This window comes from Peromyscus eremicus, chromosome X (assembly GCF_949786415.1).
Source record: "Peromyscus eremicus chromosome X, PerEre_H2_v1, whole genome shotgun sequence".
NCBI classification, from domain to species: Eukaryota; Metazoa; Chordata; class Mammalia; order Rodentia; family Cricetidae; genus Peromyscus; species Peromyscus eremicus.
Window position 1 is genome coordinate 133,298,366 of NC_081439.1, and position 24,507 is coordinate 133,322,872.

Genomic DNA, 24,507 nt, shown 5'->3' on the forward strand with positions numbered 1-24,507 from the left:
GAGAAGGGAGTATGGGGAGTGATTACTAACACTAAAGTTATTTGAAAAGGTCATATGGAAACCTACTACTGTAGCTTTCTAAAATATACATATATATATACATAAGAGTTCAAATGGAGTTTCCCCTACAACAGGGTGACAATGCCCCTACTAAACACCACAAGCTAATAAATATAACGCCCAGTGCCAGGAATGGGTTAACTCCTTTGGAGTTAATGGCCCCATAAACATCCAAACATTATAGGCTATTGCCAACGTTATTGGCACTTATTCTACAGAACTTGATGGTAAGACCCTATTGCTGAAGATACAACATACCTGGGTCATAAAACATGGGGAAATCAAGCTGACACTGACCTGGCTAACAAAAATAGATAAGGGGTGGGGGAGAAAGACAGAAAAAAAAAACCAAACAGCTTTACCCCCACTGACAAGATTTCACAGTGTAGTAAGGTTATATGCATGCTATTTGGGGAGACAAGTTACCAACAGTCTTATGCAACAGCTATGAACCCTGTGAGCTACGATAATGTCTGGCATGGCAAGATACTCCCAATCACTTTATGCTTGTATTTAAGGCCCACTCAACAGGATAGAACTCATACCTGTTACGGGGCCAAAACTCCATGGCTGCCTAAGGGAAGAACCTAATACTACTGCTTTCCTAAATGGACACAGAAATAAAGTGCCCCCCCCAATTTCTTACCATTATACCCACAAAATAGGGCATCTTTCAATCCTCATCTGAGAAGCTTCTTTTTGCAAAGACTCACAACTAGTAAGTGTACAGAGAATAAGAGACAATGAAGGTCTCAGCTCTAATTGCGATATCTGTATCACATCCCTCTCCAGTTCTAGGGGATCCTATGCCCTCTTTTAGCCTCTGTGGGTACTTACTGCACACACATGCTGGACAGACATATATGCAGGCAAAACATCCATATACATAATATAAAAATAATTCTCTTTAAATATATATAAACTTGAAAGAGGGGCAAGAAGCAGCCATTATAATACAAGTGTTCATTATTAATGTACCTGGAATGCTTTAAAAATGTGTAAGATATGTTTTCCAGCGCTGAAACAGCATTGGAACGAGCGCCGGAATTACGTAAGCTCACTGCTTACGTAAATACGCACAATCTGAAATAAATGAATAAAGCGAAAATAAACCCTGTCATTCCTAAGGCGAAAAGGCTTTCTGCTGGATAGTAAGCATTCCTCTGAGCGTGCGTGGGACTGCAGCTGAGGTTGGTGAAGCAGCTGCTCCGGGACAGGAAAGCTGTCTCATTGTGCCAGGCCCGCCCTCTTTTTCCGCCAGGGGACTGGAAATATATGCCTCACCTGCCGGAAGCCAGCTGCGGATGACTAATGCCTGTCCTTGGTCTCGCGATCTGCAGCTGTTTCCTCGCGATACTAGTTCCCCCAAAATGGCCGCGACCAGTCAAGGTAAAGGCGGGAGCGCGCGTGGAGGGGCCAGGGTGGAATCACCTTCCTGGCTTAGGATGAGGGATGGCCAAGGGCCTGCAGCATTCTTTCTGCCGCGGGGAGCCTCAGTAGCGCCCGGACAGGATGGCTCGGAGACTTTTCCGGTGGGTGCTCTGGGGCTGGCCAAGGTCATGCTCAGGGTAGTAGCAGAGCTGTCCTGAGATCTTATCTCTGCCCAGCTCCTCCAGCCAGCTAGCACCTCCCCTATCAAGGTATCCTATAGAGATTGAGTTCCTGTTCTCAAGCGATTTGGCTTCCTGACACAAGAGTGTTTGTCGCTTAGGAGGATGTGCCTCTCAAATGCCTGGCAGTCCTCATTTTCGTTGGTGCTTTCCTAATTGTATTATTGATGTTTTTGAAAATAGTAGAAGGTATAGGATGGTACCTTTAGTCGGCCTACTCAAGAGAAAACTCCAGTGGAGCACTTAATTTAGGTTATGCTTCTTACTCTAAATTTGGTTAACGTTAAATCAGTCAATTCATTAACCAGCGCATGTGATGCAATTGCTAAAGAGAGTACCTAGGAATTTTTGAGAAGTCTTGAGGCTTACATGAATTGTAGTGCTTATAGTAATTATCATTGTTTTCCTGGGCCCATAGACAAGACTTATAAATTTTGTTTAGCAGTGTTTAGTGAGCAACTGATGAAATTGAGTGGGCTAGAGGGCATTTTGATTTTTATCTACCCCATCCCACCCACCAACAGAGAATTTTGTGTAGACCAGTTTGGCTTCAAACTCAGCAATCCTCCTGCCTCACTCAGCCTCAGTGTTGGCATTACAGGCACATGGCACTACACCCAACTTAAATCCCACTTTTGACTGGAGCCATCTACTGAGTGAATGGGCTTGATAAAATTACTTTTAAAAATCTTTTGTTTTCAGCGATATTTTCTAAAACATAGTGGTGATATGTTACTGTTATGTTACATAGATTGTTTTATTGTGTATGATGTAAGGTAGACCCTTTCTTTAGAAAAAAATGAATACTGCTTCTAACACAACTGAGAAGACTTGCTTTCTACTGTAGAATTACCTTGGTGTATCTTGTTAGGAAAAATCATATAATAGTATGTATAAATCTATTTCTAGGCTTTTGTCTTCAATTAATATTTTTGTGTATACTTGGGTCAATGTAACACCTTATTGAATATTGTAGCTTTATAAATCTTTAAATTAAGTGGCCCTATGTCATACTGTAGTTTTGTAAGTTTTGAATGCACTTAAACTTTCTCCTTAAGATTATTGTGGCCATGTATCATATAGAAGATTGTATTTTCCCACATGGCCTGTTTTAAGTGGGACTTTGATATTCCCATCCCAGTAAGAATTGGAGTCTATATTCCTTATTCCTGAATCTGGATGGGAACTACTCTAGCCCAGTTTGATGGTAGTAAAACTGTATGACTTCCAAGGCTAGGATTTAAAATGATGACACAGTTTTTTTTTCCAGGTCCTTGATCTTTCCTCCACTTAAGAGGAACCTAACTACAATGGTATTAAGGAAGCCCATTCTAGCCTCTTAGAAAAGTAGTCTGTACATGTGACTATAGACTTCTCAGATTATTCCAGACCCTGCCCCTATAAGTTTCCTAGCTAAAGCCTCAGATATCACAGAATAATAAAGAAGTCTTAATGCTGTGATTGAATTTCCCATGCAAATAACTGGAGACCATAGACAAAATAGCTTTGTTTCATGATGTTTGGGGGGCAGTTTTTTGTACAGCTATTGTAACTGGAACATTATTATTGGTCCTTTGCCTACCTATATAAATTTTAGGATCCTTAACCCAGTGGTTCTCAACCTTCCTATTGCTGTGACCTTTTAATACATCTTCTCATGTTGTGGTGACCCCCAACCGTAAAATTACTTTCATTGCTACTTTATAACTATAATTTTGCTACTGTTATGAATCATAATGTAAATATCTAATATGCAAGATATCTGATGTGCAACTCTCCCCAAAGGGATTGAGAACATCTGCCTTAACCTGTAATGGACATTTTTTTCCTAAGGACTATATTATAAAGAAAATGAACATCTTAATATTGAAACTCAGGCAGGAGTGTAGCTCATAGGCTTGGCTTTCTTAATCTCCATAAATTTAGGAGGGGAGGGTATTCCATAGTTTACCATTTTTATTTTGCCTGCTGATAATTTAGAAATCACTTGTTTAATTTTATGTATATTTTTAAGTTTTACAAGCTACTTTAGGTATTGTTTTATACAATAACATTCATTTGTATATCAACTTGAGTACTCATTCAAGTACCCTTCATTCCCCTGTTCATTTCTAGAGTTCCACTTGGCATTTATTTTATTTATTATTATTATTTTTTTGAGACAGGGTTTCTCTGTGTAGCTGTGGAGCCTGTCCTGGAACTCGCTCTGTAGACCAGGCTGGCCTTGAACTCACAGAGATCTGCCTGCCTCTGCCTCCTGAGTTCTGGGATTAAAGGTGTGTTCCACCACCACCCAGCCCACTTGGCATTTCTTGCTTGAGTCACATCAACATGCCTCTTGAATGTTACTTCTCTCCTGTTCCAGTAATCTTCTTGGACTCCAATTTTATGTGTGTGTGTGTGTGTGTGTGTGTGTGTGTGTGTGTGTGTGTGTGTGTAAAACCTTCTGAACATTTTTGCTTAATTTAATATCTTGGATCATCTCTGATTTTGCCTCTATTTTCTCTTCTATTTTTTAAATGACAATTCTTGGCTTTTTCTTTTGTTTGTACACAGTCTTGGATAGTAAGTTTTTGACATTTGTTGTCTCAATGCAGTATGTTTCCAGGGAAGGACTGGACAGAGTAGGTAAACACAAGATTTGTACAAACAAGGGGATTAGACTTTTTGTTGGCTTGTTTTCCTTTCCTGGTCTAAGCATTACATTCCAAAGTTTTGTTTCCTGTTTACAAAGTGGGATTAATAAGTGGTACCTACTTTTTCTTTGCATTTGATTAGATAGTTTGTTATTAAACATATTATCTAGTAAATTAGTAAGCTCTTAGTCAAATGTTGTTTGCTTTATTCACTGGAGATCCGTATAATACAGAAAATTGGTTTGTAGGTGGCTCCTAAAGAGATAAATTAAAAATATTTATATTTAGAATGCTTTTATCCAATAGTACTTGCTTTTTCTAGGTCAGTTTAATTGTTTTTAAATTTGAGAGGAAAAACAATAGAAGTCCAATAATTTATTTTAGTCAGATTTTCCAAAATTCCAACTATTTAAAATAGAATATTTGTGTATTCTGTATTCCTTAAAAATCTCTTAATCTAGTTAAGAATGGTGGTAATTTATTATAAAAGTAAATATTTTCTTATTTTAGTTCTTTTTTAGTTTTTTATTAGTATATATTAAACATAAGCAATGATGGATTTTATTATGACTTTTCATACATCTATATGTGTTTTGATCATATTTACGCCCCATAACTTTTTTGTCCTTCCCTATTCCTACTGATCCCCATCCTTTTCCAAAATAGTCCCCCTTCAATTGTTATATCTTGTCTTCACTGTACTTTATTTTTGATGACCCATTGAGTTTCATTAGAGTTGTTTACAGGAACATGGATGAGAGTTTATTTACTATAGCATAGGCATACTTTGCCATTGGCTATACCACTGAAGAAAATGTCTCCTCCTTTCTCAGCAACCATTAATTGCATATCTTAATTCTCTTATAGGAAACTTTGATGGAAAACTTGAGGCACTGGATCTTGCAGAATTAACTAAAAAGCAACCATGGTGGCGTAAGCTGTTTGGGCAGGAATCTGGGCCATCAGCTGAAAAGTATAGTGTAGCAACTCAGCTGTTAATTGGAGGTGTTACTGGATGGTAAGTGGTGTTAAAGATTTTCAGTTCTTTTGTGCCTGATTTAGTAGCATAGTTACAGAAGCTGTCTAATTAGTTAAAACACACTGACTTCACTGAAATTGGTCAATACATGTAGTGAACCATCAAATTAAAGGACTATTGGTATTTATGCATGCTACTGTCAGACCCAAAGGACACTCCAATTCCCCAAACTCCAAAAGATGGTCCAAATATACAGAAATGAACTCAACCTGAACTATAGGAGGATTTCTGGTGGCTAGATAAAGGCTAGCATTCCTCAGGAACTTGTGAAGTTGATTCTCTTCTGCCAAAAGGAGTCATTTCCCTTACTTCTGACAAAAGAGACATATGGCTGTCCAATTAGCATATACTAGCGGCACCTATCAGCATATCAAGGTCCATGCTAGTCCCCAGGGTCCCTCAGTCCTTTACTCACAAGTACTTGTTGTATATATTTCCAAACCCTCATGCCTATCTCTTGGCCTTTCCCTTCCCCCAACTACTCACCTTTCTTATAATCTGGCTATTCTAACTATTCTCTGATCTTGCTCTTCTTACTATGCTCTCTCTATTCTCTATCCCCTGCTATTCTCCTCTCTCTAGATAGCCTTAGCCATGTCCAGTCTGCTGGCCATATTTAATTTAATCTACTCCTCTTTCTGCTCTGGACTCTTCCAAATGCCTCTGGCTGTTCTTTCTCTCATATCTACAATAAATACTGTCCCCTTTACGATACCATGGAATGGTTATGTCTGGTGCCAAAACCCTTGCATGCAGGTACTTGGTACAAGTCAGGCACTATTTTAAGTTTATATATAGATATCTCATTTCCTTTTTAAAAATGGCTCTGAACTTAGTACTTTTAATATCTATGCTTTTTGTAGAAACTGAGGCCCAGAATGTTTATCTAGAATCTAGATTTTAGATAAAGGCTACACAGTCAGCAAGTGGTAGATTAAGAAGCTATCCACTTATATTATGTGTCAGATGTTAATGTGTCAGTTTTCATTTTTTATTATGTTTATCATGCTAGTAGCCCTTTTAGTGAGTGAATAACGAATCCATCAATCTCAGAAACTCCATTTGAAAAATCTTATTGTAGGCCGGGCGGTGGTGGTGCACGCCTTTAATCCCAGCACTCGGGAGGCAGAGGCAGGCGGATCTCTGTGAGTTCGAGGCCAGCCTGGTCTCCAAAGCGAGTTCCAGGAAAGGTGCAAAGCTACACAGAGAAACCCTGTCTCGAAAAAAAACAAAAAAAATTAAAAAAAAAAGAAAAATCTTATTGTAATACAAATACACAGAACAGTGTCTATATGGAATAGTTGGAGAACAAACTCTCATTTAACAACCACTGAGGCTAAAAAATACGACTAGTATCCCCCAGAACTCTAAAAGTTGTTGGGGAGTTGTTTCTTTGCCTTTATGATTTTAATAATTTATTGTAGTTTTGAACTTTGAATAAACACAATTACTATGAATTCTTTTGGTTTTTGCATTTTTGATGTTTTCTATATTCAACCATATCATATGAAGCTGTAATTTCCTACTGTCATTTGTATTTAGAATTCCATTATATGAATATACTATAGTATATTTTTGCCCAGTTGATGTCTGATATTGACCTTTTTCAATTTTTAAATAATGCAGACAATGCTGATATGAAATTTTTTTGTGTGTGACAGGGTTTCTCTGTATAGTCCTCATTGTCCTGGAAGTAGCTTGGTAGATCACACTGTCCTTGAACTCAGAGATCCGCCTGCCCCTGCCTCCAGAGTGCTGAAATTAAAGGCATGTGCCACCACCACTTGGCAAAATAAAATTCTTATACAAATTTCCTATTGAGCATGGGTACATATTTCTTTGGTGTATGTACCTAGTAGTTGCTAAGTCTTTTTTTTTTTTTTTTTTTTTTTTTTTGGTTTTTCGAGACAGGGTTTCTCTGTGTAGCTTTGCGCCTTTCCTGGAACTCACTCTGTAGCCTAGGCTGGTCTCGAACTCACAGAGATCCTACTGGCTCTGCCTCTTAAGTGCTAGGATTAAAGGCGTGCGCCACCACTGCCCAGCTTAGTAGTTGCTAAGTCATTGGGTGTATATATCTTCAACTTGATGGGGTGTCAGACTGCTGCCCAAAAGTGGCTACACTTGTCAACAAGGACCAAGTGTAACTGTTGCACTACATCCTTGACCATGTTTTTTGTTGCCATCCTGGTAACTTCTTGCCAGCCTTTGATGATAGTGGTTTTCTCATTATGATCTTTGTTTGTGTTTTCCCAAATAGGGGTAAAACTGAAAAGTTTTACATGTATTTATTTACCACTTAGATTTGTCTTTTATTAAATTCTGTTTTTTTTCCCCTGTGAAGTTGTCAATTTTTTTATAGTATTGAGTTTTAAGAGGCTTTTTTGTGTGTTTTGGTTTTGTTTTGTTTTGCAATGGGATCTATGGCTCAGCATGGCCCAGAACTTGTGATGCTCTTTCTTTTATCTCCCAAGTGGTATTGTATACCACCAAACTTGTAGTATGTCTCAGCCATACTATTTATTGGCACTTAAACAAGTGAATGAAAGCAGATGCTTATACAAAAATTTTCATGCAAATGTTCCTAGTTTTATTTATAATACCTGAAAGTAGAAACAATATAAACATACATGAAAAGGGAATGAAACAGGGCGTGCTTTAATCCCATGTCTTTATACTTGTATTAAAAATCAATTTACCATCTGTACATTAAATTGATCTGTCTTTTGGCCAACATAAAGCTTATTGGGTAAAGGTACTTACCATCAAGCCTGAGGACCTGAGTTCAATCTCAGGGACCCACATTGTAGAAGGACAGATCTGACTTACACAAGTTGTCCTTTGACTTCCACATGTATGCCATGGCAAGTTACACATGTATACACATATGCATATGATACACCCCCCCAAATAAAATACTTAAAAAATAAAAATAATTCATTTAAAAATTGATTTGTCTTGGTGCCAGTATCGTATTATTCTGATCACTATCACTTTATTTTCTTTGATTTTTTTCAGCTTTGTAGGTTATATACCAATATATCACAATATATGATCAACACAGATTCTTAAATATCTATAAGTATTTCATATTTTAATGTTATTGCAGCTTAAAATTTTCATTTCTTGTTATTTATTACTTGTATATGGAAATGCAATTTCCTAAAGTCATTTTTGGGTTGCAGAGTTTGAGAATCCTCAAGACATTCTTGTGTTTGATAATCTTCTAGGATGGTGGTTCTCAACCTGTGGGTCATGACCCTTTGGGAGTAGGATAACACTTTGTAAATTTTTTAATTTTAATTTTTTTACTAATTAATTTTTTTCATTTTATTTTACATACTGACTACAGTTTCCCCTCTCTCTTCTCCTCCTATTCCCTCCACTCTTCCTCCATCTCCAGTAGAACGACCCTTTTATTGGGGTTGCCTAAGACCGTTGTAAAACAGACATTTACATTATGATTTGTAGAAGTAGCAAAATTACTGGTATGAAGTAGCAACGAAAATAATTTTATGGTTGGGGGTCAGCACAACATGAGGAACTGTATTAAAGAATCACAGCATCAGGAAGGTTGAGAAGCACTGCTCTGGGAAGACTCATAGAACTCAGAGCTGTTCTACTCAGGATTACAACTTCATAACAAAAATCGGGCAAGAAAAGAAGCACATAGCACAGCAGCCAGCAGAAACACATGAATGAATTTCCCACTTGTCTTTTCTGGAGTCTTTTATTTAAAGTAGGTTTCATGTACATAGCATATAGACAGATTTTACTCTTTTTCTTTTTCTTTATTAAGAAATTTTCTACTCACTCTACATACCACCCACATATCCCCCCTCCTCCCTCCTCCCACTCTCCAGCCCTCCCTCCCAAGCCACCCCACATCCCCACATCCCCAAAATCAAGGTCTCCCATGGGGAGTCAGCAGAGTCCAGCACACTGAGCCTAGGCAGGTCCAAGCCCCTCACCACTGCACCAAGGCTGTGCAGGGCGTCACTCCACAGGCACTGGGCTCCCAAAAGCCTGCCCATACACCAGGGACGGATCCCAGTCCCCCTGCCTGGGTGCCCCCCAAACAGTTTGAACCAAACAACCGTCTTCCATATCCAGAGGGCCTAGTCCAGTCCTATGGGGGCTCCACGGCCACTAGTCTACAGTTCATGGGCTTCCACTAGTGTGGCCGGTCATCTCTGCACATCTTACCATCATGATCTCCACGTCCCCTGCCTGCAGAATCCCTCCTCTCTCTCATCAACTGGATTCAGCCTGGCGCCTGACTGTGGATCTCTGCATCTGCCTCCATCAGTCACTGCACAAAGGCTCTATGATCACGGTTAGGGTATTCACTAGACTGGTCACTAGAGTAGACACCCTCTAGACCACTGCCAGCACTCCAAGGTGGGGTCATCCTTGTGGATTTCTGAGAGCCTCCCCAGCACCCTGCCTCTTTCTATTCCCATAATGTCCTCATCTATCAGGGTATCTTCCTCCCTGCCCTCCCACTCTGTCCCTGTTCCAGCTTGACCCTCCCATTTCCCTATGTTCTCATGCCCCACTCCTTGCCCGCCACCCCCCCCCCCCGACTCCCAGTCCGCTCATGTAGCTCTCCTCCACTTCTCCTTCTATGGGCCATCCATGTGTCCCTCTTAGACTCTTTCCCTGCTAGCTAGCCTCTCTGGAGCTGTGGGTTGCAGTTTGGCCATCCCTTCCCTCACATCTAGTATCCACTTATGAGTGAGTACATACTATGTGTGTCCTTCTGAGTCTAGGTTACCTCACTCGGGATGATATTTTCTAGTTCCATCCATTTGCCTGCAAATTGCGTAATGACATTGTTTTTTACTGCTGAGTAGTACTCCATTGTGTATATGTGCCACATTCTCTTTATCCGTTCTTCAGTTGAGGGGCACCTAGGTTGTTTCCAGGTTCTGGCTATTATGAATAATGCTGATATGAACATGGTTAAGCATGTCTCCTTGTGGTAAGATTGATCATTCTTTGGGTATATGCCCAAGAGTGGTATAGCTGGGTCTTAAGGAAGACTTATTCTCAATTTTCTGAGAAACCGCCATACTGATTTCCAGAGTGGCTGTACAAGATTGCACTCCCACCAACAGTGGAGGAGTGTTCCCCTTGTTATATATCCTCTCCAACATAAGCTCTCTTCAGTGTTTTTGATCTTAGCCATTCTGAAAGGTGTAAGATGGTATCTCAGAGTTGTTTGATTTGCATTTCCCTGATGACTAAGGATGTTGAGCAATTCTTTAAATGTATTTCAACCATTTGAGATTCTTCTATTGAGAATTCTCTGTTAAGCTCTGTAGCGCATTTTTAATTGGATTTTTCAGTATTTTGTAGTCTAACTTTTTGAGTTCTTTATATATTTTGGATATCAGCCCTCTGTCAGATGTGGGTTTGGTGAAGATCATTTCCCATTCTGTAGGCTGTCGTTTTGACTTATTGACCGTGTCCTTTGCTCTACAAAAGCTTCTCAGTTTCAGGAGGTCCCATTTATTTAATTGTTGCTCTCAGTGTCTATGCTACTGGTGTTATATTTAGGAAGTGGTCTGGGCCAACGCATTCAAGACTACTTCCTACTTTCTCTTCTATCAAGTTTAGTGTAACGATTTATGTTGAATTCTTTGATCCACTTGGACTTGAGTTTTGTACATGGCAACAGATATGGATCTATTTGCAGTCTTCTGTGTGTTGACATCCAGTTATGCCAGCACCATTGGTTGAAGATGCTTTATTTTTCCATGGTATAGTTTTGGCTTCTTTGTCAAAAATTGTATGTTCATAGGTATGTGGATTAATGTCAGGGTCTTCAATTCGATTCCATTGGTCTACATGTCGGTTTTTATGCCAGTACCAAGCTGTTTTTATTACTATAGCTCTATAGTAGAGCTTGAAGTCAGGGATCGTGATGCCTCCAAAGGTTTCTTTATTATACAGGATTCTTTTTAGCTATCCTATGCTTTTTGTTTTTCCATATAAAGTTTAGTATTGTTCTTTCCAAGTCTGTGAAGAATTGTGTTGGTATTTTGATGGGGATTGCATTGAATCTGTAGATTGCTTTTGATAAGATTGCCATTTTTACTATGTTAATTCTACCTATCCATGAGCATGGGAGACCTTTCCATTTTCTGATATCTTCTTCAATTTTTTTCTTCAGAGACTTAAAGTTCTTATCATATAGGTCTTTCACTTGCTTAGTTAGAGTTACCCCAAGGTATATTATATTATTTGTGGCTATTGTAAAGGGTGACGTTTCTCTGATTTCTTTCTCAGCCCATTTATCATTTGTATATAGGAGAGCTACTGATTTTTTGAGTTAATCTTGTATGCTGCCACCTTACTGAAGGAGTTTATCAGCTGTAGGTGTTCCTTGGTAGAATTTTTGGGGTCACTTATGTATACTATCATATCATCTGCAAATAGTGAAAGTTTGATTTTTTACTTTCCAATTTGTATCCCCTTGATCTTCTTTTGTTGTCTTATTTCCCTTGCTAGAACTTCAAGTACTATGTTGAATAAGTATGGGAAGAGTGGACAGCCTTGTCTTGTTCCTGATTTTAGTGGAATCACTTTGAGTTTCTCGCCATTTAATTTGATTGTGGCTGTTGGCTTGTTCCTTGTATTCCTGATCTCTCCAATACCTTTATCATGAAGGGGTGTTGGGTTTTGTCAAAGGCTTTTTGAGCATCTAATGAGATGATCATGTGTTTTTTTTTTTCTTTCAGTTTGTTTATATGGTGTATTACATTGACAGATTTTCATATGTTGAACCACCCTTGCATCTCTGGAATGAAGCCTACTTGATCATGATGGATGATTTTTTTTTATGTGTTCTTGGATTCAGTTTGCCAGTATTTTATTGAATATTTTTCCATCAATGTTCATGAAGGAGATTGGTCTGTAATTCTCTTCCTTTGTTGCATCTTGTGTGGTTTGGGTATCCGGGTAACTGTAACCTCATAAAAAGAGTTTGGTAATGTTCCTTCTCTTTCTGTTGTGTGGAACAATTTGAAGAATATTGGTATTAGCTCTTCTTTGAAAATCTGGTAGAATTCTACACTGAAACCATCTGGTCCTGGGCTTTCTTTGGTTGGGAGACTATTAATGACTGTTTCTATTTCCTTAGGGGTTATTGGTGTATTTATATAGTCTATCTGGTCTTGATTGAACTTTGGTATGTGGTACCTATCCAGAAAATTGTCCATTTCTTTCAGATTTTCTAATTTTGTGGAGTACAGGTTTTTGAAGTATGATCTGAGCATTCTCTGGATTTCCTCATTGTCTGTTGTTATGTCTCCCCTTTCATTTCTGATTTTGTTAATTTGGATGCTCTCTCTCTGCTTTTTGGTTCATTTGGATAAGGGCTTGTCTATCTTGTTGATTTTCTCAAAGAGAAACCAACTCTTTGTTTCATTGATTCTTTGTATTCTATTTTGTATTCATTGATTCTCTTTGTTTCTATTTTATTGATTTCATCCCTCAATTTGATTATTTCCTGGAGTCTGTTTCTCCTTTGTAAGTTTGCTTCTTCTTGTTCTAGAGCTTTCAGTTGTGCTCTTAAGTCACTAGTGTGAGATTTCTCCAACTTCTTTATATGGGTACTTAGTGCTATGAATTTTCCTCTTAGCACTTCTTTCATAGTGTCCCATAAGTTTGAGTATGTTGTACATTCATTTTCATTGAATTCTAGGAAATCTTTAATTTCTTTCTTTATTTCTTCCTTGACCTATTGGTGATTGAATCGGGCATTATTCAGTTCCCATGAGATTGTAGGCTTTTTGTAGTTTTTATTGTTGTTGAAATCTAACTTTAAGCTATGGTGGTCCGATAAGATACAGGAGGTTATTTCAATTTTTTTGTATCTGTTGTGATTTGCTTTGTGACCATGCATGTGGTCAATTTTGGAGAAGGTTCCATGGGGTGCTGAGAAGAAGGTATATTCTTTTGTGTTAGGGTGGAATGTTCTGTAGATATCTGTTATGTCCATTTGAGTCATAATGCCTGTTAGTTCCCTTATTTCTCTGTTAAGTTTTTGTCTGGTAGATCTGTCCATTGGTGAGAGTGGGGTCTTGAAGTCTCCTACTACTAGTGTATGGGTTTGATGTGTGATTTAAGCTTTAGTAATGTTTCTTTTACAAATGTAGGTGCCCCTGTATTTGGGTCATAAATATTAAGAATTGAGACTTCATCTTGTCGGATTTTACCTGTGATAAATATGTAATGTCCTTCCGGATCTCTTTTGATTGATTTTAGTTTGAAGTCTATTTTATTAGATATTAGGATAACTACACCAGCTTGCTTCTTAAATCCATTTGATTGGAAAGTCTTTTTCCATCCTTTTATTCTGAGGTAATGTCTGTCTTTGAAGTTGAGATATGTTTCTTGTATGCAGCAGAAGGATGGGTCCTGTTTTCGTATCCATTCTGCTAGCCTGTGTCTTTTTATAGGTGAATTGAGACCATTGATATTAAAGGATATTAATGAGCAGTGATTGTTAATTCCTGTTATTTTTTGGTGGTAGTGTTGTATGTTTCCCTTCTTTGGTATTTGTTCGTGTGGTACTATCTATTGCCTGTGTTTTCATGGGTGTATCTAACTTCCTTAGGTTGGATTTTTCTTTCTAGTGCTTTCTGTAGTCCTGGATTGTTTAAATCTGGTTTTATCATGGAACATTTTGTTTACTTCATCTATGTTGATTGAGAGCTTTGCTGGGTATAATAGTCTAGGTTGATATCCATGGTCTCTTAGTGTCTGTATAAGGTCTGTCTAGGACCTTCTGGCTATTAGAGTCTCCATTGAGAAGTCAGCTGTTATTCTTATAGGTCTGCCTTTATATGTTACTTGGCCTTTTTCCTTTGCAGCTCTTAATATTTTTCTTTATTCTGTATGTTTAGTGCTTTGATTATTATGTGGCGAGGGGACTTTTTTTTTGGGGGGGGGGATCCAGTCTGTTTGGTGTTCTGTAACCTTCTTGTATCTTTATAGGCATTTCCTTGTTTAGGTTGGGAAAGTTTTCTTCTATGATTTTTGTTGAATATATTTTCTGTGCCTTTGAATTGGTATTCTCCTTCTTCTATCCCTATTATTCTTAGGTTTGGTCTTTTCATGTTGTCCCAAATTTCCTGGTCATTTTTGTTCATGACTTTGTTTCCTTTAGTGTTTTCTTTGACTGATGATTCTATTTCCTCTATCATATCTTCAACGCCAGAGATCCGCTCTCCCATCTCTTGCATTCTGTTGGTTATGCTTACATCTGTAGTTCCTATTTGTTTACTCAGATTTTCCACTTCCAGCTTTCCCTCAGTTTGTGTCTTCTTTATTGTCTCAATTTCAGTTTTTAAATGTTGAACTGTTTCCCTTACTTGTTTAATTGCTTTCTCTTGGCTTTCTTTAAGGGATTTACTGATTTCTTCCCATTTTTTGTTTGACTTTTCCTTGAATTCTTTAAGGGAATTTTTCATTTCCTCTTTAAAGATCTCTATCATCTTCTTAAGGTTATTTTTAAGGTCGATTTCTTCTGTTTCTTCTGTGTTGGGATGTTCAGGTCTTGCTGATGTAGGTTCTGATGGAGCCATATTGGTTTTTATGTTGTTGACTGTATTTTTTCACTGGCGTTTACCCATCTCTTTCTCTACTTGGTGCAAGCAGTGTCTGTGTCTGAGGGAGCCTCTCTTGGTCTGATCGATACTCTTGGTCCAGTGGGAGCTCTTGGTCTAATCGGAGCTGATGGACTCTTTGTCTCAGGGAGCAGGTCTTAGTCCAATCTGGCGCTTGTAGGCTCTGTCTCAGGGAACACTTGCAGTCTCGGGTGGGGGGGGATTGGAGGAGGTGGGACTTGTGGGTTACAGGGTGTGATGGGGGATGGTCCGGCCTGTCTGCAGGAGGCCTGCCTATTGGTCTGAGACTGGAACTGCAATGGGTGGTGGTGTGGGGGCACAGGGCTGTGCCCCTGGGCCCCACCTAGACAAAGACTCACCTCTTAGTCCAATGGGCCATTGGCAGGCTCTGTCTCAGGGAACAGTTGCAGTCTCAGAGGGTGGGTGGAATTTGGGGGAGGTGGAGCTTGTGGGTTTGCAGGGTCTGATGGGGGATGGTCGTAGTCTGACCTGTGTGCAGTGGGTCTGCCTGCCAACTGGCCTGAAACTGGGACTGCAGTGGGTGGTGGTGTGGGGGTGCAGGGTTGTGCCCCTGGGCCCAAAGCCTAGGGGCTGGGGTGTTTGGATATGAGGATAAAGACTCACCTCTTAGTCCAATTGGGTGCAGGTGGGCTCTGTCTCAGGGAACAGTTGCCTGATTTTACTCTGTTAAAGCACCCACTTTTATATGTGTTCTATGGATTTGAACTTAAGTCCTCATGTGTATACAGCAAGTACTTTATTCACTAAACTATCTTTTCAGCCTGAATCTTTTAAAAGTCCAGTTTGAAATCTCTTCCTTTTGAATAGTATTTAGACTATTTGCATGTAATTTTTTTTTTTTTTTGAGACAGTATCTCTCTACATAGCCCTGGCTGTCTGGAACTTTCTATGTAGACTAGGCTGGCCTCAAACTCATAGAGATCCACCTGCCTCTGCCTTTTGAGTGCTGGGATCAAAGATGTGCCCCACTATGCCCAGCTTGAATATATGTTTTTAATTGATGAGCTTCATATGGTGGTACATGCATGCATTCTTAGTATATGTGAAGGGTGCAGTAAAGAAACCATTGAAATGGCCACTCCATGGTTGGGGATGGGGGAGATTTTTATTGTGGATAAGCGAGAGAAAGAAGATCTAGAGCCATCTGAAAATGTCTAGCTCCAAGAGAAAAAGACGAGAGAATAGTGGAGATGGCAAGGAGAGACCGTAGATCAGTAGGAATAGTTAAAACAGGGGAAACAACCTGGCCTATATAGAGAACAAAGGGGTGTATAGGAGGAGGGAAAACTTGTTAACTGAAACAGCCTGGGGGTTTAGGGTAGAGGGGGAGATGAGATGGGCCAGGATGCTAGTGTGGACTTTGAAATGTATAATGGATACTTATGAATAGGGACTGTAGGAGCCTGGAGGTTAGCATGGCCTTCTATTTCTATAGATGGTAGGAAGGAGCTAGATCATCTCAAAGAAAGTAGAATATGAGCATTGTCAGAAGTTCAGGTTTGTGTGCATCTGATAGCCTGTCACTTTGGTTTGGTTTCACAGGTGCACTGGTTTCATATTCCAGAAAGTTGGAAAATTGGCTGCAACAGCTGTAGGAGGTGGATTCTTTCTACTTCAGGTTTGTCTATTAAGTTTCCTAGTTTGGAAATTCCACTTGCCCATTAACATATTGTGAGAAATTGTAGCCTTGGCTGTAATGCCCTAAAATAGTCTATACATTTGATTTTGTGTACTATTTTGAATGCTACTAACCATTGAGTGAAATCTTAATCATTAGTGTCATTTTATTTCACATTTATAAGGGTAAGAGCCACCATGAACCTGGATCCTCTGGAAGAGGAGCCAGTGCTCTTAACCACTGAGCTATCTCTCCAGCCCAGATGTTTTTCTTTTTCTTGATTTCTATAAGAACTTCATTGATTATGACTGACAATGTTTTACTTATGATGTATACATATTTTCTCCATTTTATTTGGGTAACTAATTCAAGAAAAGACTCTTATAGTTAGAAGGTTTCTCGGTCCTGCCAAGCCCCTACAGTCCTGCAGTCCACTTATAAAATAATCACTCAGAAGCTTGTATTAATTGTAACTGCTGGGCCATTAGCTTAGGCTTATTACTGACTAGCTCTTACACTTAAATTAACCCATAATTCTTATCTATGTTTAGCCACGTGGCTTGGTACCTTTTCTCAGTTCTGCCTTGTCATCTTGCTTCCTCTGTGTCTGGCTGGTGACTCCTGATTCTGTTCTTCCTCTTCCCAGAATTCTTTGTCCGCTCGCCCCGCCTATACATCCTGCCTGGCAGGTCTCTGAGGGAGTTGAAGATTAGATAGTTGTAGTTACAGTTTTCCTTGTTAACAATTTCAGAAAAGAAACTCACTAAGAGGTGTAAAGTGTATAAATTTGAAAGACATCATAAGATAGTTTTCTGTTGGTAATATAAGTTAGGATAGAAAGTGAATTAGGTACATTTTGGACTCACCAAAATATGATAGATAATGGAATACTTTTGCCGAAATTGTCAAATACAAATGGACTAGACATTGTTGATGTATTTATTGCTTGTATATATTGTATATAGTTATTGTACTTATTGTTTATGGTTTTTCTTATATTAGTTACAACTTTTTTTAATAGAAAAAAAAGGGGAAATGTGGTGATGTATTATGTTGCCCCAATATACTGTGTCCCCCAATAAAATTTATCTGAGGATCAGAGGGAAAAGCCAACCACTATAAGTAAACATAGAAGCCAAGCAATGGTAGCACACGCCTTTAATCCTATCACTTGGGAGGCAGGGATCTGTCTGGATCTCTGTGAGTTCAAGGCCACACTGGAGAACAGAGCCAAGCATGGTGACACACACCTTTTAATCCCAGCACTAACCATAGAGGTCTGGAGGTCTGTACAGACAGACAGGAAGTGACAAAGCTGGGCAGAAAGAGGAAGTGATGTAGCTGGGCTGAGAGAACAGAATAGAAAGGCATAGAGGCGTGGATATACAGGAAGTAGCTCTCTTTGGAAGCTGTGGAGTTGGTGAGGTGAGGTTAGCCGTGGCTTTCCCTATTCTGAGCTCTCAGGTTTTCACTCCTGTATATGGCTCCATGTTTTTTATTTATTAATAAGACCGTTTAGCAATTCACTTACAGACTCTAGATAGAAAGATGGAGAGTTTCAATTTTAGATATGACATCAAAATTTTTATAGGAAAGAAAAAGCGATATTGATGGAGGGTTGATTGATGGGCTATAGTCATTCTCTTTATTATTTGGATAACCCTAATTTATCAGAAACAACATACTTGAATCAATTTTATTTTATTCACAATTCCTTGAAAAATTGTTTATTTTTTTAATTTAAAATTTTTATTTTTATTTTATTTTATTTTATTTTATTTTATTTTATTTTGGTTTTTCGAGACAGGGTTTCTCTGTGTAGCTTTGCGCCTTTCCTGGAACTCACTTGGTAGCCCAGGCTGGCCTCGAACTCACAGAGATCCGCCTGGCTCTGCCTCCCGAGTGCTGGGATTAAAGGCGTGCGCCACCACCGCCCGGCTAAAATTTTTATTTTTGAAAAATTGAACTTAGTACATTGATTTTTATTTTACCATCTTATTTTTTAATCATACTTAAAACTTTGTAAAGAAAGTTCAGCATATATATTAAAGGATTGCCAGCAATTGAGGACAGTTGTTTATTTCCATTACCAAGCATGGAACCTTGAATATAGTATGAACATTTTGCCTGAAGATCATTAAAAAAAAAAATAGCAAATGTCTCCAAAAACAGAAAGTTAGAAGAATTTTGATTACCTGCTTCATGATTTATCTTGACAAAAAGAAATACCAAAGACTGTGTTTCTCATTTCTTTTTATCACTGTTAAAATTGTAGCTGGCAAACCATACTGGGTACATCAAAGTTGACTGGCAACGAGTAGAGAAAGACATGAAAAAAGCCAAAGAGCAGTTGAAGATTCGTAAGAATAACCAAATACCAACTGAGGTTAAGAGCAAAGCTGAGGAGGTAAGACTTGCCTTGTTCAAATTTAGTATATCAAAAGTATAAACAGTTTTGTGTATAAAATGGGATACATAATTGTCTCAGCAGTATAAAAAGAACTTGGAGCAGTGAGACAAAAACTATATTCTGTATGTCAATCTTAGAATATCATTACTGTAGAAACAATTTGTAGGGGACAAAGTCTTAAATTCCTGTCTCAACTTCTTGAGTGCTAGCATAATAAGCATAGGCTACCTCACCCTATGAGGCATTTTTTTATTAAGAAATTTTTTATTTATTTTACATACCAACCACAGATCCCCTTCTTATCCTCCCTCCAGCTCCTCCAAAGCCCTCCTCCCCAACCCACCCCCATCCCCTCCTCTGAAAAGGTAAGGCCTCCCATGGGGAGTCTGGTACATTCTGTTAAGGCAGGTCCAAGCTCTTCCCCCTGCATCAAGGCTGTGCAAGGTGTCCCACCATAGGTAATGGGCTCCAAAAAGCCAGCTCATGTACCAGGTATAGATCTGATTCCACTGCCAGGGCCCCTTGAACAGACCAAGCTACACAACTGTCTCACTTAGGCAGAGGGCCTAGTCCAGTCCCATGCAGGTTCCACAGCTGTCGGTCTAAATTTCATGAGTTCCCACTAGCTTGGATCGGTTGTCTCTAGGTTTCCCCATCATGATCTTGATGCCCTTTGCTCATACAATCCCTCTTCCCTCTCTTCGATTGAACTCTTGGAGCTCTGCCTGGTGCTTGGCTGTAGATCTCTGCATCTGTTTCCATTAGTTACTGGATGAAGGCTCTATGATGACAGTTAGGATACTCACTGGTCTGATTACTGGGTAGGCCAGCACAGGCACCCTCTCCACTATTGATAGTAGTTTAAGCTGGGGTCATCCTTATGGATTCCTGGGAATTTCCCTAGCACCAGGTTTCTCCCTGTCCCCATGATGTCTCCCTCTATCAAAATTTCATTGCTCTCCCACTCCATCCCTGTTCCAGCTCGACCATCCCATTCCCTTATGTTCTCATCCCCCATCCCCTGCCATCTATTACCCTCCTTCACCTCCAGTTTACTCAGGAGATCTCATCTATTTCCCCTTCCCAGAGTGATCCATGCATCCCTTTTAGGGTCCTCCTTGTTACCTAGCTTCTTTGGAGCTGTGTGTTGTAGTCTGGTTATCCTTTGCTTTACCTTTAATATCCACTTATGAGTGAGTACATACCATCTTTGTCTTTCTGAGTATGGCTTACCTCACTCAGGATGATCTTTTCTCATTCCATCAATTTGCCTGCAAATTTCATGATGTCATTGTTTTTTACTGCTGAGTATACTCCATTGTATATATGTACCACATTTTCTTTATCCATTCTTCAGTTGAGGGGCATCTTGGTTGTTTCTAGGTTCTGGCTATTATGAATAATGCTGCTATGAACATAGTTAAGCAAGTGTCCTTGTAGTATGATTGATGGGAGAATGTCTTTCTGTATGCTGTGAATATGTGTTGCTCTGATTGGTTGATAAATGAAGCCGTTTGGCCTATGGCAAGACAGCTTAGAGGCAGGTGGGAAATTCAAAGAGAAAAACAGGAAGAAGGTGGGCAGAGACACCAGTTAGCCACCGAAGGAGCAACATGTAACGGGACGCAGGTAAAGCTATGGAACATGTGGAGATACATAAATAGTTATGGGCTAATTTAAGTGTAAGAGCTAGTCAGTAATAAGCCGGAGCTAATGGCCAAGCAGTTATAATTAATATAAGCCTCTGTGTGTTTACTTGGGGGACATGAGTGGGAGAGATTCGTCCTGGCTGACAGCTGGATGGGACACAGGAAAACTTTCAGCTACATATGATTGAGCTTTCCTTGGGTATATGCCCAAGAGTGATATAGCTTCGTCTTGAGGAAGATTGATTCTCAATTTTCTGAGAAACTGAAGAAGGCATTTTTTGTTAAAGAAGATTTTACCTTATTTTTTTAATGTGGTGTTTTGCCTACATGTATATCTATACACCATGTACGTACCTGGTGCTTGAAGGGACAAGAAGGTATCAGGTCCACTGGAACTGGAGTTACAGATAGTTGTGAACTGCCATGTGGGTGCTGGGAATTGAACCCAGGTCCTCTGGAAGAACAGCCAGTGTTCTTAACTATTGAACTGTGTCTCTAGCCTCTTGTAAAGCTTTGTAATTGAAATATTTGGTGACCTTTGTCAGTGAATGAGAATACAAAGGAAATGAAGATAGTAGTTGTATTAATTATTTTCTTTTTTTTCTTTGGTTTTTTGAGACAGGGGTTCTCTGTGTAACATCCCTGGCTGTTCTAGAACTTGCTCTGTTGACCAGATTGGCCCTAAACTCACAGAGATCCACCTATCTCTGCTTCCCAAGTGGTGGGATTAAAGGCATGCACCATCACCACCTGGCATGTTAACTAGTTCTTATAGATGGTACCATCGTGGGTGGGGTGTGCTGCCAATGTGAACATTTTGAGTTACATTTTATCTCTATGCCTGCTTATCTTTGAAATAGCCAAATTCTGTTTGTTCTGCACATGACTAATAGAAATGCTTAAATAATGGGTTGGTAGACTTTTTCTGAAGATAGCCAGATGGTAAATATTTTTAGTTTTTGAGTTATGGTCTCTGTCACAATAATCCGACTTCCTCATATAGAGTGAAAATAGCCATAGATGATATGTGGCCTCTATACACATGAATGTGCACTCATATATACATACTTCCCCAGATACACATATAAAAAATGTAAGTAAATTTTTTTTCGTTTCCCTCTGGTAGTACTTTGTTTAAAGAAATGTGGGAGTCATGGAAAGTTAAAGGCTGCAGTGGAGGTGAGGCAAGGAGACATAATGTCCTAGATTCCTTTTTGATTCTAGGATAAAATATTCTGACCAAAAGCAATTTAAGGGAGGAAAGGTTTATTCAGCCTACAGTTCCAGGTTCAGGCCATTGTTGAGGGGAAGTCAAGGCAGGAGCTTGGGCAGCTAATCACATTAATCCTAAATCGAGAGCAGAGAGAAACAAATGTATCTTTGCTGCCTGCTTGCTATCCTACACAGCATTACCTCTGACTAAGGAACTTAATTCACAGCCAGAGACCATGTGGCAAGAACTACAGAAAATGCTGTTTGTTAGTTGGCAGATGGGCTTTTGCTCAACTAGCTTTCTTGTACAGTTCAGGATCACCTGCCTAGGTAACAGTGCTGCCCACAGTATGATGGGCCCTCCTACATCAACTAACAATCAAGACAGTCCCCTACACACATACCCAGATCAGTATGATCTAGGTCAGTGTTTCTCAATGTTCCTAATGCTGCGACCCTTTAATACAATTCCTCGTGTTGTATTGTCGTGGTGACCCCCAACAATAGAATTATTTTTGTTGCTGCTTCATAACTAATTTTGCTACTGTTATGAATCTTAATGTAAATATCTGTGTTTTCTGATGGTCTTGGATGACTCATGACCCATAGATTGAGAACTGCTGATCTAGGCAATTTTTAAATTGAGATTCTCTTCTCAGATAATTGTAGATTGTGTCAAGTTGACAGTTAAAGCTAACCAGGACCTCTAAATACAGTGGTAGTGAAGACTCTGTGGACTTTGCATAATGGTGCAAGGAGGATGGACAGTGATGGAATGTAATGGTGCAAATGGCTTACTTAGTTGGAAAATGAAGACACTGTGCTTAAGTTTAAGAAATGACTTGGCCAGGTCTGGGGATATGGCTTAGTTGGTAAAGCGATTGCCATGCAAGTCTAAAGACCAGAGTTTTGGATCCCCAGCACTCATGTACATGCCAGGTGAGTGTGGTGGCCTCTCTTCAGTCCCAGGGCTATTGCAAATATCACCAGAGCAAGCTGGCCAGCCAGACTAGGCCAAATGGTAATTTCTAGGTCCAGCAAGAGAGCCTGCCTCAATATATAAGGTGGGAGTGAGCTAGGAAGACACCTTTCAATCTTGGCCCTCAACATATATGTGCACATGTGTTATTTGTTATACATACATGTACACACACATACCACATAATGCAAAAACAAAAAGAAATGATTAAGCCAGAATGTAAGATATACTATTTCACATTTACTTTGTAAGGGAAGTGGTCAGGAGAGATAATAAGTTGATAAGAGAGCCATACAGGGTGCTTATCCATGTATGCACCAAACCTCAGATGAATAGAAACTTTTGCAAGAAGGTGGCAGCTTTGGAAAATAAGGAAATAAGACTATATGTACAGTCATTAGTAATGGAAATGATCAACATCCTTAGCAAAATAACTCATTGTATCAAAATCTTCTGTTTTTCAGGTTGTGTCATTTGTAAAGAAGAATGTTCTAGTGACTGGAGGATTTTTTGGAGGCTTTCTGCTTGGCATGGCATCCTAAGAAATACAATTTCATTTTATTTTATTTTTCTTGCCAGTAGCTTCTACACTCAAACATAGGCTAATTTACACTCCTCTTCCTCCTCTCCTCCCATGGCTTCCTCCCTGTTGTAGCAAATCTGAATGGCTTCTATAGGCTTCTTCTGGTACAAGGTTAATATAGGCCTTCTCATGAGCTTGACATGTTGGAAAAGACAATAGATGTTAACTCTTCCAGTATACTCCTCACTAATTGGTCAATGAGTAGCTTAATAAGAATGTTCCCTTTCCTCTATGTAAGATCCTTTTCCTAACTTGATTTGGAAAAGCAGCATGCAATTACTTTAGTATGTGTTACATGGAAAGGAACCAAATACATTTGCCTTTAAGCATGAAAGATTTTGGTATCTTGGTATGTGCTTTCTTTTTCAGTTGATTTTAGATTATACAAAGAGGGTTTTTTTGTTGTTTTGTTTTTATTTTTTTCCAGACAGGTTTTCTCTGTGTTGCCCTGGCTATCTTGGATCTTGCTCTGTAGACCAGGCTGGCCTCAAACTCACAGAGAGATCCACCTATCTCTGCCTCCCAAGTGCTGGGATTAAAGGCGTGTGCCACCACCGCCCGGCAAGAGAGGTTTTTATACTTGCTGTAATTATCCTGCCAAAATGACAGTATAAATACTATAACTAAAAAGATTGAATATGAAATGAACTTCTGATAAAGATGTATGAAGTAATGTAGGTATTGTATTTGATAGGTGGGTCTTTATGGAAACCAACTGCTAGAAATTCATTATTGGATGGTCAGATGAGTCATTTTTTGGTATTAAGATCCAGTCCAGAAATGTTTTCCACCATTACCACATACTGCATCTCATGTCATGGCTGTTTTCAAGTGATTTAGGTGGGAAAAGGAAGAAACTGTTAAATATTTATTTCATAGAAAGGTTTCTGTGCTTTGAAATTTGAAATATTCTTCACATTTGTTAAAATACTAGGGGTAGCAGTATTCCTCTATGGAAATACTGTTTCTTTATCCAGTTAGTATGAAATATAACAAACATATAAGCCAGAATTTTAAAGAGATGTTCCAGGCATTCAGAATTTAGAATGACAATG

The 24,507-nt window shown here is 39.2% G+C and overlaps 1 protein-coding gene across 1 annotated transcript; it reads left to right on the forward strand.

The window, feature by feature from the left end:
* The first annotated feature begins 1,298 nt into the window (after positions 1-1,298).
* On the forward strand, positions 1,299-23,786 carry Fundc2 (FUN14 domain containing 2). Its single transcript, XM_059250882.1, has 5 exons — positions 1,299-1,449; positions 5,174-5,324; positions 16,544-16,619; positions 18,895-19,026; positions 23,334-23,786. The coding sequence occupies exons 1-5, from the start codon at positions 1,365-1,367 to the stop codon at positions 23,409-23,411; spliced, it is 522 nt and encodes a 173-aa protein (XP_059106865.1). The 5' UTR covers positions 1,299-1,364; the 3' UTR covers positions 23,412-23,786.
* Positions 23,787-24,507: the final 721 nt, after the last annotated feature.